Raw genomic sequence first — 18662 nt, 5'->3', positions numbered from 1 at the left:
GTTAGAATCCCAGGTGCAGACCGATGCACTGCTCATCAAGCCATGCTCTGGAGGCATCCCACAAACAAAATGGAGAAAGGTGGCCATAGATATTAGCTTAGAGCCAATCTTCCTCAGCAAAAAAAAGAGGAGGATTGGCATCAGATGTTAGCTCAGGGCTAATCTTCCTCACAAAAAAATTAATTAATTAATTAATACTATCCGGGAATAATTTCAGACATTGGGCTTACTAGACAGCTTATTAGAGAAAGATACACAAAAATAACTTCATCACTTACAGTTGTGGCAAGTACTATGCAGGAAAAATACTGGTGGCTATGAGGTTTTATAATAGGAAGACCTAATAGCGACTTTGCAGGGTTAGAAAACACTTAATGTTAACTTCAAGGGAGGATTACCTAAAAATCCAAAAGGAAGGTAGGAGTCAGCCTGGAGAAGAGGGTTGATAGGGGTAGGGGATAATCTAGGTAATGGGAACAGCAGGTGCAAAGGTCCTGAGGTGCACAAAAGCAGCGTGGACAGTACTCACGTGGATGGGCGGGGCTGCCTTTACTCACAGAAAAAGGCTGCTGGCTGGATTTGGCCTATAGTTTGCTGATCCTTGATTTAGACTCTATTAGACAAACTAGCACTGAGATGAGCATCTCTCAGAGGAAGAGGTAAAAAAAAAAAAAATGGGTGGATCAGTCTTTGGTTAGTGTGGCCACTTGAATAATCAGAACCTTATTCCTTGGTGGTGATTTTTCTAATTTATTAAAACTTCAAATAAGATCTATGGCATCTTTTGTGAATATGTGAAGAAATAAAGCAGTTACATTTAATAATACAATGTCTTTACTCATTTTAAAATATTTCTAATACAACATTTGCCATAGTCATCATTCATTAAATGAGGAACAATTGCCAAATGTGAAAATGATGTTGTAGAAATCCACAGGGCAGAGTGGAGAAAGCACTAGAGGGAAATAAGAAAAGTCTCATACAACCTGGGCAGTGCAAATGTGTCCGTGTCATGCATAGAGTTCTTAATTTTCAAATCATCATGGAATATTCTGGAAAACCACCCTCACTCCATAACCTCAACAAAGGCTCTCTTTCTCATTCATGTTCCCTCTAGTAACTAGAAATTTATTGAGCAGTAGGGCAAATAAAGAAGTCTGGAAAATTTGATGGAAAACCAGAAAGCACTACTTTAATATTAGGTACACTGATGTTCTAACGAAATCCTGGCCTTACAAAAAGAACTTGATGCTGGCCCTGATATCAGTTCCCCTGTGTTGAATCCAGCATATATGGAGTTAAAAACTAAAAAGCCCTTATTCCCCTTCCCTGCTTCTCTAAGGTCCATTCACATGTAGATATTGATTGCTTTAGCCTTTGAATCCCTGAATTCCACAAGGCAAATGGAGGTAATAAATCATTATGCACTGAAGTTCTGGGTAATTACCAGTTTGAGTAATTGAGGTTTGTTACAGGGAAACTGATATCCAAAAGTTATCAAGAAGCTGAAGCCCCCCAACTCCTTGGCTCCCTGGTGCCAATTCTACCATTCATCACACGGAGACAAACAAACGGAGGACACCCGTAGCTTCCTTTATCTTGGCCAAAGGCAGGCTAATGCGAAAACACTGAACTGCAAAGCCACAGCTCCCCCTCCTCCATCTAAAACCTACCGGTTAAGTGCGCACCCTCCGCTGCTGGCGGCCCGGGTTCGGATGCCGGGTGTGCACCGACACACTGCTTCTCTGGCCATGCTGAGGCCGCGTCCCACATACAGCAACTAGAGGGATGTGCAGCTATGACATACAACTATCTACTGGGGCTTTGGGGGAAATAAATAAATAAAATTATAAAAATAAATAAATAAAACCTTGTAAACTTTGTAATCATTAATTGGCGGCAGTTTCCTTCCTCTCTCTAGGGCCCAATTTTGCATGGCATGGGAAGATTGATCTATGGGGCCCTAAATCTCCTGCTATAGATAGAGATAACAGCTGGCCTGGTGCCAGAAGGTCTGGGACCCATACAATACTCCTACTCAGCAAATAATCACAGTCACGAAAAGTACATTCTTTCCCACAGACTTTCCTTTAAAAATCCCAACTCCTAATGCCTCAGGAGGACTGTGGGTCTTGGGGCACGAGCCCACCGCAGCCCCATTTTGCTGGCAAAATTAAACCATTTTTCTTTTCCTCGATCCCAGGTCACTGTGTTCATTGATTCGGCTACAGTGACAGGGTCCCAGGTTTTTCCAGCTACAGACTTGTTTCTGAAAAGTTGATTTGAGAGGTCTATTAAAACACAAAGGCTTTGGGTAGATAGTGCCACTGTCTCAGCTTGTATGACAGAGCAACATATCTCTCAAAGTCCACTGCACCAAGCCTCATGATATCATTAAACTTCACAGTGTCCTAGAGGTTAGGGAGAAAAGTACTAAGTTTTATTGTGAAACCAAATTCCAGACAGATTCAGCTACAGTCAGCAGCACAACCATTGCCATCATACTCAAAATTCAGTTCTAGAGGCGACAACATAAGCAAAACGGAGGACCTGGCCATCTGGCAGTTCACTTCCACATCACCGATGCCCCTACTTGAAACCGGCAAACAGTTAGCCCTTGATGATTAAGCAGCTAGTAACTATGGGGGATCAGAATTTGCCACCTCAAAATATGTCTCTGCCTGAAAGACAGTTTGGCCCCCACCCCCACTAACTGACCAAAAGAATTTGGGATGGGAGGCCTGCCCCCAGAACAGGCCATCACCATACACATCCCCAGGTACTTGGAGGGTCCTTGCTAAGCCCATTCTTAGTTCTGTTACCATTTTAAGAGACATTTACATTTGGAAAGGAAATCTCCATTTGTAAAGGTACATTCTTCCCTGTACCAGGAAGAAGCGGGGGACGGCCTTACCTAGAAACTTATCAAAAGGGAAAGCGAGGACTTAAATCTGCATGATAAACTTACCCAATGTTAACTGTACTGTTTAGGCAATATGCTATCTGACTCCCACTAGGTTCCTATAGGTAACATCTCCCTGGAACCTGAGTCACCATGGTAATGGGTGTTTGAGCTATTTTTTTCAGGAATTGAACTCCTTGTCCACTTCAGACTGGATTGAGACCACCAATTCATCAATTGGACCCAAGCAGACATGTGTCCAATAAGCGATCTTTTGACGGCAAGAGGTTAAAACTCCACCCTCAGGGCATGATAATGCCACCATTCTGTGAACACGCATCCTACGAAGAGGCATGAAGACTGACTACGCTTGAGCAGATCATCAATTACCTCATCTCTCCTCACCCAGTCATTTCAGACCACCTTTACCCCACCCCATAAATATCCCTGAGTCCCTATTTTCGGGAAAGCTGATTTGGGATTTATTCTCCCATTTCCACACTCGGCTGCCTTGTGATTAATAAACCCTCTCTCTCTCTCTGCAATCTCATCATCTCTGTGATTGGCTTTCTGGGCGGTGCGCAAAAATGGACCTAGTGCCATAAGAGACTCTATCCCCAATACAATCATGTGCCTCATAATAAAATTTTGGTCAACAACAGATCACATGTATGATGGTAGTCCCATAAGACTAGTACCATAGAGCCTAGGTATGTAGGAGGCTATAGCATCTAGGTTTGCATAAGTACACTCTATGATATTCGCACAACGACGAAATTGCCTAAGGACTCATTTCTCAAAACGTATCCCCATCATTAAGTGACGCACACCTGTATGGATTTTAGTCTTGTGAATGCTGAATAAAGAATTATTCATTTTAATTATTTGTCAGCCTCTCTGAATGAAGATGGTAAAGGCTGACTGAAGCAAAAAACTAAAATTCGCTATTGAATATTCACAAAACTGAGTAAGTGTAGCAGAACTTTAAATTCTATATCTGGGTTCATGTAAGGCAAAAACATTCCATAGGAAAGATGGATTTGAGGATGTATACGATCCTGAGTGTAAATGTCTGGGGACAGGCAGAAATTCCAGGCAGCGTTTCAGACTTTCAAGGCAACAGAATTGGTGAGACCCAAGTCAGGTTCTCCAAACAGTAGGAAGAACTCAGGTACTATCTGGAGTACAGACGGAACAAGCAGAAAATTTAAGGTACATATATGATATGGTGAAAGGGTGGAGTTGGAAAACAGGATGGCAGGCAGGGCAGAGGGACCTAGAGGGCCCAGGAGGGGTGGAGAGATCTGCCAGGCTGGTGGACGGGGGAGGGGCTGTGGGCACACCTCTTCATGCTGTCCCCTCCCCCACCCTCTGAAACCCTTTGTGACTCTTCAATGCTCTGTGATGCAGGCCTGGGACTAGAGTCAGGCACCTGCACTCTCAGAGCTCAGTTGCCTTAGGCAGTCTTGCGATTCAGACAATGGAGTTCAGTCAATGGAACGTTCTCTCATTTCTGAATAGCCCTATTGAGTCCTGTCTGAGCTTTGGCTCAACATTCTTGGATACTGACTCCAACCTCACCTTCCTGTGTGGGTTGGGGTTGCTCATTCTGTTTCTGTGCTGCCTGGTGGGGATTCCAACTTTACCAAACTTCTGGAAAACCAAAGACAGCAAAAAGGTAAGGAACCCTGAGCAAGCCCCCAACAGGGACTCTTTATTGTTGTTTGCATGTCTACTGCCACATTTTAAAATGAGTTTGGTTGGCTCAGAGAGACACCCAAGATGGAAAGTCTGAGTAGAGGGTAGAAATCATCCTTCCAGGGGAATGAGCCAGGCAGGGCTGGGGATTCAGCTGGGACTGTTTCACTTTGAAGCTCACAGACCACCTGGGTGTGGTGGAGGATTCTGGGATAAAATCCCAGACTCAGTGATTCTGTAGTCCTGGATTGGGTTATTTAGAGAGTTTGGGATCTCTGCAGGAGAAGACAGTTCCCAGCACTTGATCATGAGTGACATTCCCACGTCAGGCATCACTTGACCAAAACTTCCTTCATGTTGGGCAGATCAGGAGAGCAGGGCTGAGCCTCTGAGCAGAGGCTGGAGCCCAAGCTCTGTCACAGGATACAGGGTCCTATCTGAGGGGGCACAGATGGGACTGCTGATCTCAGATGCTACACCCTCCTTGAGCATAGGACTTCTGACTGAGAATATCAAGTGTGGACCTCATAGACAAAAATGCTTCTTTGAGTTTTCCAACAAAAGAAAAACTGAAAATATTTTATCACCTTTAAAAATTAATTAAAGGAGGGAACACAAAGTTCTATTAATTAAAATAGAGAGTAATATTATTCTTGGATACCTCTAGGAGTTTCCTAGAGTTCAGAGAAGGGAGAGAAATGAGCCCCAGCCCCTCATTCTTTTCTTTTTGTTCTCAGCGTCAGGGCAGAGCCAAGAGGAGAAGGAAAGGCGGAACATCGAGAGGTAAAGTTCTGCCTGTTCCACCTGAGCTCTCCAAGGGTGACCCTTCCTGTCCTTTCCATGAGATCCCAGGTCCATGATCTCTGAAGATGTCAGTTGCTAGATACCATCCCTCTCAGAAAACAGGGCCCTCAGAGGAGAGGTTCATGGGAAGGCAGTCAGAACCCTGAGACACTTCTCAGATTCCTGTTCTGCTCGCCTCTGGGCATGAAGCAGTGATGGGCCTGGGCAATGGGAGTTGCCTAATAGGTGGCCATGTGAGACGTCGAGAGTCAGAACTTCTGTCTCCTGACCTTGTGAAAGTACTTTGACTTCCTGGATGATCAGATTCCTCTTTGAGGTAACCATTGACCTGAGTTCCTCACATGGTGTTTTTGAGCATCACATGAAATAATGTATGTGAAAGTACTTTACAAATGAAGCAACATACACATATGAACCTTGTTAATATCATCACCGATGATTTGACCTCATCTATTGATTCTCTGGGCTTTCAGAGTCTAATATCCCAAGGGTCTCCTATAAAGGGACTCCTGTCTAACAACCATGCTTCTCCCTACTCCCTCCAAAACCCACTGTTCTGGTTTCCCAGGTTGGAGATATTACGAGAGGGAAACAGAGGAGGAAAGGAAGAAGATTGCTATTCTGAAAAGGTAACTAGTCTTTCTCTCTCTTTCCTGATCCCTCTTTAGCATATTCTATGCAATTCCAGGGATTCAGTGCAGCCTGCCCTAGTCATGGGAGGGGGTAACCATAGGAACAGGTATGTGAATGAAGGCCTTGGGGTGAGGGTTCTTGAGTGTATTGTGAAGTCATGGATGTGGGACAATGTGAAGGGGCAGCAGGCTTCAAGTGGCCCCTTCCCTGCCAGACCAGTAGATCCTCCTTTCCTTCTTCTGGTCCTGGCTGCAGCTTTGTACCTTCTGTCTCTCACAGCCCCCTGGGCCAGCATCATAATACCACCCACATTCGTCAACTGTTATGTCCAGACTCCTCCTGTGAGGTGTGTAACAGCACAACTGCAGAGGTCAATCGGCTGCTATTCCTGGAGGACCTAGAAGACGATACTCTCTCTGTGTCTTCTTTGACTTCCACAGCTTCTGTGACTGAGTCATTGTTCACTGTGTCCTCTGCCTTCTCAGAAGTCCCTCCAGGAAACCTAATACCAGCCACTCTGCCTGAGCCTTCCTCACCGCCCCCCTCCATTCTCTCACCTAATCCAATGACACCCTCAGCTGATTTTCTTTCACTCTCACCACCAGGTCACTCTCTGCCACCAGAGCCTTTTCTTCCGTTGGAGTCCAAATTCCTAGTGGACCATTCCCCACCCCAACCCCTTGCCTCTCCCCCTCTCCTACCACATGACACTCAGACAGCAGATCCTGTTCTCCAACCAGAGGCCACTTTGTCTCTGCATACCATCTTCTCTCTTGACCCCACTCTTTGCCAAGATATCAATTCTTTACCAGATTTGTCCCAGACAATGAATCCCACTGATTCACTGGCTTGTTATCACACACCACTAACCCTGTCTGTTTCACCACCGCCAGACCGCCCTTTAACTACCACTAAATCTAAATCAATTTCCGCCTTATTGAAGCCTGTCCCGGAGAACTCATCTCCAGATAGCCCTGGTGAGTTGTCCACCTGTGTCCCAATAATCAGAGGCACTGACAATTCAAGCCTGTCAGTTTCAGAATTCTCCTCACGGCAAGCTCATGGCAAAGACTTGTTCCCTTCCACCTTGGCACAATGTGATTTTGATCAAGAGTTTCTTGCCCCCCATTCCTCAGAGGCCTCTTTTGGGGGAGACCCTGCCACCAACCTTGGAGAGCCTGGTAACCTCTCATTTCTCAGCCCCGATATCCTGGCACTCCTAGAGAGACAAGTCCAAAAGAGGAGTGATTTCCTGATACGGGAGGAAAAGGAAAAGAAAAGGGGTTCTTTTCCAAAAGAACTTAGGCCAGACTACCAACTAAATTCCTCAGAGAAAATGTTGGAGTCAATTGCTCATAAACATGACCCGGCAGTCTCTCTTCCTTTTTGGAGCAGCAAAGGCAAACCAAAAGAGCTGCACGTGCACCAGCAGCCCCTGTATCCTAAGACCCCAGAGGACCATTTACAGCAAAAACGTGTCCAGCTCTTCTGGGGTCTCCCATCTCTGCACAGCGAGTCCTTGTCCACTGCTGACCATGTCTCGGGTGACTGTTCCTCAATCATCATTTTCAATAGAATCTCGAATGCCCCCATGGACCAAGAACCACCAGTACTTCCCCATCCTCTACCTTTGTCCTTGCCTCAGATCCAGCCTCAATCCTTGCCTCAAACCCTGCCCCAATCCCAACCCCTACCTCTCACTCCGGTCCAGCCCCAGGCCCATTTTCAATCCTCACCCCGAATCGTACCATCTGGTCCTCTAGCCCAGACTGAGACCTATGGAGTGAGTTTCCATAGACCCCATAATGAATCAGAGTCTCTCACCTCATCTGAAATTCAACACCTGGAATGGAACGTATTGCAGAAGCAACAGGAAAGTTTGTGGGGTTTACCCTCTGTGGTCCACAGATCTCAGGAAGACTTTTGTCCTTCAGCTCCCAACTCTCCTTATCACCAGGGCTCCCAAGCCCATGTTTCAATATCCATCCTTCCTGGAGAGTTTCCTCTCAGTGAGGAGCTTCGAGGGAAACTAGATGATCACCTTCGAAAGCGGCTCATCCAACATCAGTGGGGCCTGCCCTGCAGGATCTGTGACTCTCTGTCACTGATGATACCTCCGAGCAATTTTTCAGAGATACCTGAGTCAGAGAGTGATCGTGGACTCTCACGGGTCTCTGTGAACAAAAATCTAAATGTCAGATTGAGCCAACCCGAAAGCTTCCATGAAAGGAGCTCAGAACTGCTTCAGCTAGAGAAGGATGGGGGGAAGGATCAGCAACACAGCCCAGAGAATGGCCCAAAAGCTCATCTGCTGAGTGACTCAGAGAGGTCTTCAGATAAGGATCTGGGGTATGACTCTGAGAAAGACCTAGGTAGTCACATGGCGAGTCTGTCAGGGAAAAATTCAAGGGCCTCGGGGGGCAGTCTAGTTCAGAAACAACTTGAAAATGTCCTGAAAGTATATTTGAGTAAGAAGTTTGAGGAAATCAATGAGGGTCGGGTTCCTGGGACTGTGCATAGTTCACAGCATGCTATCAAGCAGACACTGCTGCTTTCTGAAAAATCCCACACCCCAAAAAAACAGAGAAATTTGAAACCATCAGTGGGTGGGAACTACACCCTGGATACTTTCCAGGAGCTTTCCTTCATTGATTCCAGTGCACGGCAGATGCTGGAAGCCCATATTAAAAAGTTTCATATGAGAATGCTGTGGGGCCTTCCCTGCAGGGTCCTTGAATCCATACGGATCTCTAAATTGGAAGACGCATCCCAGTCCTTATCCTGTTCCCACTTTCCCTCTTCAACCAACCTGATTTCTGAGCTGGACTCCAAATCTGGGGGCTTCAAGCCCCTTAGAGGAAGCTCTAAATCTGTTCATGGAGACAAAGTGGGAACAACAAATTCAGCCCCTGTCCGGGATCGTCCTGGCCCTGCCACCTCATCTGTGGGCAAGAAAGGACAGGGGTCCTCGAGACAATCACCCTCTGGCATCAACCAAGAGCTTGCAGAGGATGTTCAGAGAAGTAAGGGTGCCAAACAGACCCTTCTGCCTGTCACACACAGCATCACAGGCAAAGCAAGTCAGAGACAGACTCAACTAGGCAACAGATGCCCCCCAAGGCTGCCTGCAAGGCAAGCTGGGGCCGGACATGAACCAAAGGAAAAGAATGTGATTTCCAGGGATGGAGTAGAAACACGACAGGCCAAAAAGATGGAGAAGAAGTCAGAACCTCTCTCCATGCTCAACGTGTCTAGGGAGATATTCAGGGCCAAGGAGCTCAATGCTCTTCAATCAAAAACTGGTGACATCTTGACAACCAGCAAGCCAGGAAGCTCCCAAATGATAAATGTGAATGAGAGTAAAGTAGAAACTACTGGGACCACTGAAAGCCCCCCACCAAGAAGACCAGTTCCCAAATCATCAGACCTTAAAGAACAGCTGTTGAGTGAATTAAAGTTTAAACTGGAGAAGAGGGAGCAGAGGCAGGTGAGAGGCCAACCCACTGACAGGTCCCTTGCCTCAGAGAGCTTGACTGACAAGGCCTCACTGACTCATGCCCAGGGTGTCTCTAGCGGGGACGCAGGAGCTTCCCAGGTGCTGCATGTCCATTTGGAGAACAGAGGAATCGGTGTGGAGCAGCGGCAGGAGCCCTGGGTCCCTAAGCATGTCTTAAGGAGGTGCCAGGATAAGAATTTCCCACCAGCTGCAGAGAGAGTGAGCACTCCAGGCCCCAAAGCAGAAGAGTGTGGTGGAGGGGACACAGGGTTGGGGACATCCCAACCTAGAAGGAAGCGTTTCCCTACTCAGGACATGGCATTAGAGGAGATGCTTGGGAGCAAGTCTTCCCAGACCCCATCACAGAAGGGACAGCCTCCTCCTAAAACCTTCAGAAAAAAAATGAATGACCTTTTGCAATGGTTTAATCCTGGGATAAAATGCAAAAAGCAAGAAAATTCCCAGGAAAAGGGCAGCCCCATATCACCCGCGCAGAGCAGAGGCCTAGTTACAAGGAGAGCTGCCATGACTGAGACGACCACAGCTCAGAAGATCATGACAGACGCTGGGAAGTCCCCAGAGGAGAAACTGGGGCGTTGGCATGTGATAGATACCACCTGTCCTCGAGAGCCCCTTCCTGCCCTGAGGAAGTTTGGGAAAACTCAGCAGAAGGCAGAAGTGCAGGCCCGGGCAGAGCCCATCCAGGGCCATCCTTCCAGCTACAGGGCTCCCTCCTGTAAAGTGACAAACACCAAGTCCTGCCGCCAGGAAGCTCTCTCTGCCGGCCAGAGTTATCCAAGAGTTAGACGGAGCAGAGACGAGGACAGACACCTCCAGAAAGTTGTGGCCTTTAAGGACCAGCTATTGGATCAAAAGCATCCCTCATCCGTGCCCCGCAGGGAGCCTGTGCCCCATCCAGGCCCCACCTGTAGGCGTCAAGCCAACCAGGGACCTCCAGTTGTTCCCACCACTGCTGAAGGCACTGTGTTCAGAGATCTGTCTCTGCTGATTCAACAGAAAATGCTTCTCCAGAATTTCCAGAGAGGAAAATTTCCCACCCCAAAATAATTCCTTCCTTGTGGACAATATTGATTCTTCCCAATAAATGATTCTCTAATAATAGTGGTATCTTTCCATGTGCTGTGTTGGGGGCATGGGTTTCAGGTAACTCAGAGTTTGTGCTTCAGGAAAGGAAGGAGTCAGTTCAGCTCTTACTAATTGCTTCCTTTGGCTTCTAAAAGGTCACCAGTCCCCTGGAGCTCTTGATGAGAGACAGGTATCACATGCCCCACAAAGCCCATTTCCTCCCTGGTGAGTTTGAGATGGACTCCGTCTCCTGCCTCTTAGCTTAGCCTTAATGAAAATGTAGAGCAGTCCACAGCTTCCCCTCACTGAATGCTTCTGCTCCCTTCAGAGCAGTAGGGAAGACAAGTCTTCTACATCTGAAGAGGGTCAAGGACAGGTATATTTCTCAGAAAATAACAGTGAGGAAGAAACAGTGGCTTCATCATGATTTAGAAGTCACTGACCAGAGGATCCCACAGGTGGATGAACCCTGAATGGGAGTGTTTGGGGGGGTACTGCTACAGTGGATCCTGGGCTGGTGGGGAGGAACTAGGAACAGCATAGATGCTACTTAAGAATCTGTCACGTGAGTCATGGTAATGTGTTGGGGAAGCATACTTTAGACTTGACACTGAGGTTTCCCTACTGGAAAGGCAGCTGGGAGAAGTGGTTCCCCTCCCTGAGTATTTCTTCAGACTGCCAACAGATGACATTTTGTTACAGAACAAAAGCATCACTGAGCTATCAGTGGTAGGAATGCTGCCCAGGCAGCCATCTACCTCCCAGGGGAAAATGAAGCTGAGAACAAGGAAAAGATGCTTTAGAGGGAGTGGGGAGGGAAGGAAAAATGAAGAGGGGAAAGAATGGCCTTGCTGGTGGAACAAAGCATTATGCCTCATCCCCATATTGTGACCCTGTCCTGCTCCCCCTCTTCTTCAAACTGATCCAGGCACTACCTCCATGAAGCTGATTTGAGCACTGCATAGCACACTGATGCCTTATACCAAAAAGGTACCAGGCTGTTCTTTGAGTACTAAACAATATCTGCAGGGATGTTGTCAGGCATGGCATCACCCTCTTAATGGAGGGTGATCTTGATGCCTTCCTTCTATCCGTGCTTGAAGGAAATACACAGGATCTTGCCCTTAGTGTGTAAGGTTCCCCTATCAGCATGGTGGTGCCATCTTTGATATCCACGGCCTTGGTGGAGCCATGGTAGGTCTCTCTCAGAACACCTGCAGCTCAGGAACCAGAGGTGAGTCTTAGACTATGCAGCAGGTTGCAGATATTTGGGGGGCTCACCACAGACTGCACACTTACCCACCCTTACAGTAGGGGTCTGGAGGGAAGGCAACTGCACTTATACAGACTGGGACTCAAACATGGGGTGAGTGTCCTAGAGGGCACTTGAGGTAGTTGTTCCAGAAAGACTTGTGAATGCTGAGTGCTAAAAAACAAAACAAAACCGATATCTACCATAGCCCTTTCTCACTCGCACATTTATATTTTCTTGTCCAGAGTTACGCCATTAACCCTAAAATGTCTGAAGCTTAGGGTCAAAGAATGCAGATTCGGTTGAGGCCCTGGGAGGGACAAAAGATGGGAAGGGGCCCAGGGCAGAGAACCTGAAGAGGTGAGGAGGCCATGGAGCTCTCTAACATCCATATGGATGGACCAGCCAATAGCCCAGTTTCTACATCGTCTTATCTTTTACTTCCATTCCAGTGCAGTTACTGCCGCACACTCCAGAGCTTATTACCAGGAACGCTTCTGCCATCTGGATTAACACAATCTGAGATTCCACCCTCTGGCCTCATCCATGATTCTTCCGGTTTATATGACCCTTGTTAATTTTTCAACTCCAGGCCATTCATTTTTCCACTTACTCCTCGTCTATCCACCAAGCTCTAGTCTTCATTTCCCTCCTCTCCAAGGTAGACTTGATGGTCAACCAGGTAACCAACATTTAAAAAGCTCCACTACAAACGGGCCCCATCCAATCCTCTTTAATCCTTCCTGTCTGGAAAAATTCCATCTCTCTGCCTTTTCCAGGAACGGCTTCCTATAAGTAACTGATCACTATTGAAGTAATTCTCACAATCAAGTCCACTGGTGCCATGATAACTTTAGCCCCAGCACTACCTGGAAATCATTCATTCATTCTACAAATAATTATCCCATGCTTACTAACACGTGAACAAAGCAAACGGAACTTAGGTCACTGGTTCCTTAGTTTATTCTCTCTGATGCTACCCAAAGTTATTTCAAATCTCCTTCACTTTCCTCAAACTCAGGCCATCTCCACTTGCTCAGCAGGTGTGCTGGACCACCGTTCATAGAGGAGCTAGAAGCCATGAGATGGGAAACTTCCATCAAAACTTTCATGAAAACACTTTCCCATTCCTCCTTTCCTTCTTTCCTGTTATATGAAAAGAGGTTTCTTCCTAACCTCAAAGGAATTGCACTTCCTGAAATGTCCTTATTGAGAGACCTAAACCCTCATCTTGATGGACTGAGCCCCCCTTGCCAGGCATCCTCTCATCCCCTCCCTCTCCTTATGAAGCACCCAACTTCTTTTATTTTTTTAAGCTGTCTATCACAGAAATGTTTAAACACGCACAAGAGCAGTGTGACTTCCCACATACCCCTCACTCAGCTTTCACAGATGTCATCTGGCACGTGTGATACGGCCCATCTCCCACACTGTGGTTAAAGGGCAAAAGCCCATTGGATCATCCTGCCATCCATCTCCCAGACGTATGCTTTGTGCCCCTGTCACAGCTCTCACACTTCTTTGATATTTACCACCTGTGGAGCACACTGATCCACAGCAGATGGACACAGCATCGGTGACGAAAAGCATTGAGCTTTAGAGGCTTCGGCCATCAGTTCTGCTCTGCCCTGTAGTCAAGCCTGAGGAGTCATCTGAGTGGATTCCTCCCTCAACCCCACACAGAAAGTAATCTTACTGAGCAAATGCAGTGCGGTGTTGCAGTCCCTTAATCACACAGTAACTACAGCAAGCAAAGAGTATAGAAGTAGAAGACCGTACATGTTGATAAGGACTTGTCATCACTATGTGAGAGTTTTCAAATATTTAGAAGAAAATCTTTTCTTGTCATACGTTTACAGTGAGCTATTGTGTTTTGAGTTAAACACAGTAGATCAAACACACTTGTTTATCTCCTCTCCTTCGCAAAATGCCACTAAAAGTAAAAGATTAGATGAAAAGATGCTCAACATCATTAGGCACCAGGGAAATGCAAATCAAAACCACTAGGAGATAGCACTTCACACACATAAGGATGGCTAGAATCAAAAAGTCAGATAATAACAAGTGTTGGTGAGAATGTGGAGAAATTGGAACCTTCATACACTGCTGGTGGGAATGAAAAATGGTGCAGCTATTTTGGAAAATGGTCTGGCAGTTGCTCAAAAGCTAAACATGGAGTTACCATATGACCTAGAAACTCTGCTTCTAAGTATATATATGTTCAAGAAAAATGAAAACATATGTCTACACAAAAACTTGTACACAAATGTCCATAGCAGTATTATTTATTTTAGTCAAAAGGTGGAAACAATCTAAACGGCCATGAACTGATGATTGGGTAAATAAAATAAGGTCTATCCACACAACATAATATTTTTTTTGCAATAAAAAGTACTGATACATGCTACAACATGGATGAATCTTGAAAACATTATGCTAAGTTAAAGAAGCTAGTCACAACCACATAAGATTGCATTCATATGAAATGTCCAGAATAGGGAAATCTAGAGAGATATAAAGGTAGATTAGTAGTTGCTTAGGGCTAGGGGGATGAGAGGAGGGAGGGATGATAGCTAAAGGTTATGACGTTTCCTTTTTTTTTGGTGAGGAAGATTAGCCCTGAGCTGACATCTATTACCAGTCTTTCTCTATTTTGTATGTGGGTCGCCACCACAGCATGGCTTGACAAGTGGTATAGGTCCGAACCTGTGAATCCCGGGCTGCCTAAGTGGGGCACACCAAACGTAAGCACTAAGCCATGGGGCCAGCCCCACGAGGTTTCTTTTTGAAATCATGAAAATGTTTTGAAATTTACTGTTGTGATGGTTACACATATCTGTGAATATACTAAAAATCACTGAATTATACACTTTGGGTGAATTGTATGGTATGTGAACTATATTTCAACAAAGCTGTTAAAACAAGTAAAGGATTTAAAAAGAATAAGCGCTTGAGGATGACAAGAAGGGGAGAAGATATGACAAAAGATGTCAACACATTTTTGGAAGATAGAAATCCACTGGAGGAGTTGTAACTGACTAGCAGGGCAGACAAAGTGCTGGCAAACCAATTCACAACTTAAAACTCCAGAAGATGAATGACCTGCTGGCACGAGATAAGAAAGAAATTAAGGGTTCCATGCTATAAACATGTTGAATTTTTTTATTCTTTTTTCGTTTTATATTGTGTATAATTTTTAAAAACCTCTTCCTTTTTTTTTTCTTGCTGGGAGAGATTTGCCCTGAGCTAACACTTGTTGCCAATCTTCCTCTCACTTTTCTTTTTTTTCTTTCCTCCCCAAAGCCCTAGTACATAGTTCTATATTCTAGTTTTAAATCCTTCTAGTTTTTCTATGTGAGCCTCTACCACAGCATGGCTACTGACAGACAAGTGCTATGGTTCTGTGCCCAGGAACCAAACCCAGGCCGCCAAAGTGGAGTGTGCCAAACTTTAACCACTAGGTCATCAGGGCTGTCTCTAAAAATCTTTTTTTTGGAGGGGGAGTGCTCTTTTCCAGTATTTTGTAAAACCCTGTTGAAATGTTAGCATCTTCAAATGCGCAAAGAGGATTCTGGGTTTCTTGCCTGGGACAGAACCTGAGACAACTGTTTTAAATTTGGCATTGCACACTTCCGAGGTCTAGGTATGGTGGTGGTGGCAGCTGCGGGAGTCAAAGCCAGAAATCTTAAAGGTTAGGTAACATTCAGGACAAAGAGTCAATGATCCATTTTTGAAATGTACTTATTTGGAAATAAGTAAACTTGTAGAAAAGTTGCATGGATGATAAACAACCATATACCCTTTTTTTATCTAAATTTACTTGTTAATATGTTGATCCATTTGCGATCTCTCTCCTCTGTTTCTGTCTCCTTTCCTCCCTCCCTTCCTTTTCTCTATATGAACACACACACATACACATATATGAAAAATATGTATACACTACTGAATATTTGAGAATACGTTTCATACATCACGCACTTGCTCCTTGAATATTTCATTAGATGATTCTTAAGAAAAAAATATTCTCTTACATACAACAGGTTATCCTCTTCAGTAAATTTAACATTGACGTAAAACTTTTTTTTTTTTTTTGTGAGGAAGATGGTCCCTGAGCTAACATCTGCCAATCCTCCTCTTTTTGCTGAGGAAGACTGGCCCTGGGCTAACATCCATGCCCATCTTCCTCCACTTTATATGGGTTGCCGCCACAGCATGGCTTGCCGCCACAGCGAGCGGTGCGGTTGATGCGCGCCCGGGATCCGAACCGGTGAACCCCGGGCCGCTGCCGCAGCGGAGCACACGCACTTAACTGCCTGTGCCTCCAGGCCAGCCTCGACATAAAACTTTTAACTAATCTCCCATTCATATTCCATGTTTTTCAATTTATTGAGTAATGTCCTTTGTGGCTCTTTTTTAAGCCTCCTTTACAGGATTCAGTCTAGAATCACACACTGCATTTAGTTGTCGCGTGTCTCCAGTCTCCTTTAATCTGGATCAGTTTCTCAGCTTTTCTTTTTTGTGACAAGGCCACTTTTGAAGAATATGTTCAATGTGCCATTCTCATAACCCCTCCTCACCTGGAAATTTTTTTGGTGGAGTTTATCTTGCTCAGACTTTAAAGGACGTTTTCATAATTGTGTCATAGGGACCTTAGGGGCAGTCAGGACCAGACTAAGTATTAAAAAAACAACGCCAGAGATTCAAAGATATGTAGAGGGATTTTTTCTGAGCAGAGACACCTCCTGCAGTTGAGGGAGGGCACGTGAGAGGGGTGGGCTTGAAATGTCCCTTCCTTTTGGGTAGAGACGATGGTGAAACTGTGGATGCAGGAGAAGACAGGGAAAGAAAGGAGCTGCCGTTATTGGTAAACGCTCTCATGTGGGAGGGAAAGGTTGGGCGTCTCTGGCCCAGACTGACTCATCAGAATCAGTGAGGGAATGCAGGCAGGCAAAGGGAGTTTCAAAATGACACAGGGCTTCATTGCAGCAGTTAAGCACTAAATAATGAAGCTGTAAGGGTTACAACTATTAAATGACTAGCTAGCATGGGGAGATGAAATAAATGCATATACACCATCAACAAAAATGACATTCTTGTTTAAAAAGGTATGGAGATGTTAATAGGAATTTTGGTGAAAAGATAGAAAGTAGAAGGGAAAAAAATCATAAAACCTTTAATGGAAGAAGTAACCAAAGGTGTGATTAAAACAACAACAACAAATAGTAACACTAAAAATAATTACAATTGTGCTCATTAGAAGTTATGCTAAAGAGAAGCCCACTCCCTAAACCAAGATGAGTTTGGTCCCGTGAGCTATGGTCCAGCACAACTGCTCTGTAAAACTAAGGAGAAATTTAAAATGTTGTGGGGAGAGAGGGGATTTGGCAGAGAGAAGAAAGAGGGAGCAGCAGGGTAAGACACTGTATGGGTGGAGGGGCCTAGGTTTGAAAACCTTAGGGGCTGAACAGCCTAAGGGAGATTTTGGGGAAAAAAAGAACTACTAAAGATTTTTAAGTTGTTTGCCATGGGTCCATGGGTGTGCCATGCCCTTGTCTCCCTCTTTCTCATGCTTTCTGTTTGTGGTTACAGGCTACTCTGCTCTCTCATCCTTTTTGGTGAAAGTGGATTCTTTTGAGGAGATATGGGGGTTGGGGCTGCTGCTGAGTATATTTCTGGTTTCATACAGGTAAAAACACATTATGTATGAGGGGAAGCTGTAGTTGAGGGCAGAGTAGATCTTGGGGGTGTAAATCCCTGGGCATAGCAGACTTTCAAGGATGATGTGGGGTCCAAAGGGAGGTCACCAAGCAGTAAAAGGGTCTCAGGTAATATCTGGGTAAGAGGTGGAATGAACAGAAAATTTCACCAATTGAATTGACATGAGTAAAGCCACAATGGCCACTCCGTGACCCTCAGAAACCATTTGCACTGAAGGAATACAAAGCAGTTGCTTGTGATGGGAACTGGCCCTTCTCCCACAATACAAACTGCAATTGTTTATGTCTCAAGACTCGAGGAACGTCGGGAACAGGCACAGACTGGCCATCTGTGTTGGCTCCGGATGATTACCCGGAGTCACAGTGCATGGACACACTAGATAACACTTAACATCTAAAGAAAAGAAACACCAGATGTTCCCATATGTGCCGTTGATGAAATCCTAAATAAAAACCCTTGCTTAGCTTTGCCTGGGCAGGAGTCTCACCCGTGGAGGGGACGCCTTGCCCAGGATCCTTTCTCTCAACCGGCACTCCTCGCCTGGCTGTGCTGTTGGGACTTCCCCTGCTAAAGGCATGGTTGTTGTGAGTACCAGGTTTCATGTTACTTTCATTTTCCCATTCTTGTATTCTCATATATTACTGATTTTCTTTCGCTGTAGCTGTTTCAGCCTAATTTTGTATATCTCTATTAATAAACAATCATTGCTTACTTATTAGATATTTGCTCTGAGTGGTCCTTTGGGCAGGAAAGATGCTATTCTTTGACCGATCTGACCCCTTTTCCCTGTTTAAAACATAATTAGCGCTGTGAGCAGAATTCGGTGAAGAAATGGCTTTCCTGTTCAAATGTCCAATGTGACAACAACGCCTGTTGAGATACCCGATGGGAAGAGCCCCCTCTTTGTGTTTTGGCTGCTGAATAGGCTCGTAGATCGGGTCTATGTGAGTCTTGGGATGTCCGGCTTCACCGGTATGAACGTTTGGATGTGGCTAAGGCACTACAATCAGTAGAAAGAAAAGGGAAAGACAATGTTTCTTTCCTGGCACGACGGGGATGGTGTCTGTTGACTG

At 45.4% G+C, this 18662-nt stretch overlaps 1 protein-coding gene and 1 long non-coding RNA gene across 14 annotated transcripts in view; one reads left to right on the top strand and one right to left on the bottom strand.

Moving 5' to 3' along the window:
* Positions 1-18662, bottom strand: part of LOC131419955 (uncharacterized) — a 70085-nt gene that overhangs the window by 1736 nt on the left and 49687 nt on the right. Inside the window, exon 7 of one of the 13 annotated variants that reach the window (XR_009223404.1) lies at positions 8138-8211. The exons of the other annotated variants lie outside the window; for them this stretch is intronic. This is a non-coding gene — a long non-coding RNA (uncharacterized LOC131419955). Of the gene's footprint in view, positions 1-8137; positions 8212-18662 lie in introns of those variants that run through there. 13 annotated transcript variants of the gene reach the window in all.
* On the top strand, positions 4346-10678 carry LOC131419953 (spermatogenesis-associated protein 31D4-like). The gene is made up of 4 exons (XM_058565580.1): positions 4346-4580; positions 5338-5383; positions 5973-6033; positions 6317-10678. Exons 1-4 carry the CDS (start codon positions 4383-4385, stop codon positions 10599-10601), a joined length of 4590 nt encoding a protein of 1529 aa, XP_058421563.1. The 5' UTR covers positions 4346-4382; the 3' UTR covers positions 10602-10678.

This window comes from Diceros bicornis, chromosome 22 (genome assembly GCF_020826845.1).
Source record: "Diceros bicornis minor isolate mBicDic1 chromosome 22, mDicBic1.mat.cur, whole genome shotgun sequence".
NCBI classification, from domain to species: domain Eukaryota; kingdom Metazoa; phylum Chordata; class Mammalia; order Perissodactyla; family Rhinocerotidae; genus Diceros; species Diceros bicornis.
This window is presented reverse-complemented; position numbering and strand designations above follow the sequence as displayed.

Excerpts from the sequence above, each read along its gene's own strand:
- LOC131419953 (XM_058565580.1), top strand. The coding sequence starts at position 4,383 with ATGGAGTTCAGTCAATGGAACGTTCTCTCATTTCTGAATAGCCCTATT. Across the intron at positions 4,581-5,337 it reads AAACCAAAGACAGCAAAAAG|CGTCAGGGCAGAGCCAAGAG; the intron begins GTAAGGAACCCT and ends TTTTGTTCTCAG. Across the intron at positions 6,034-6,316 it reads AAGATTGCTATTCTGAAAAG|CCCCCTGGGCCAGCATCATA; the intron begins GTAACTAGTCTT and ends TGTCTCTCACAG.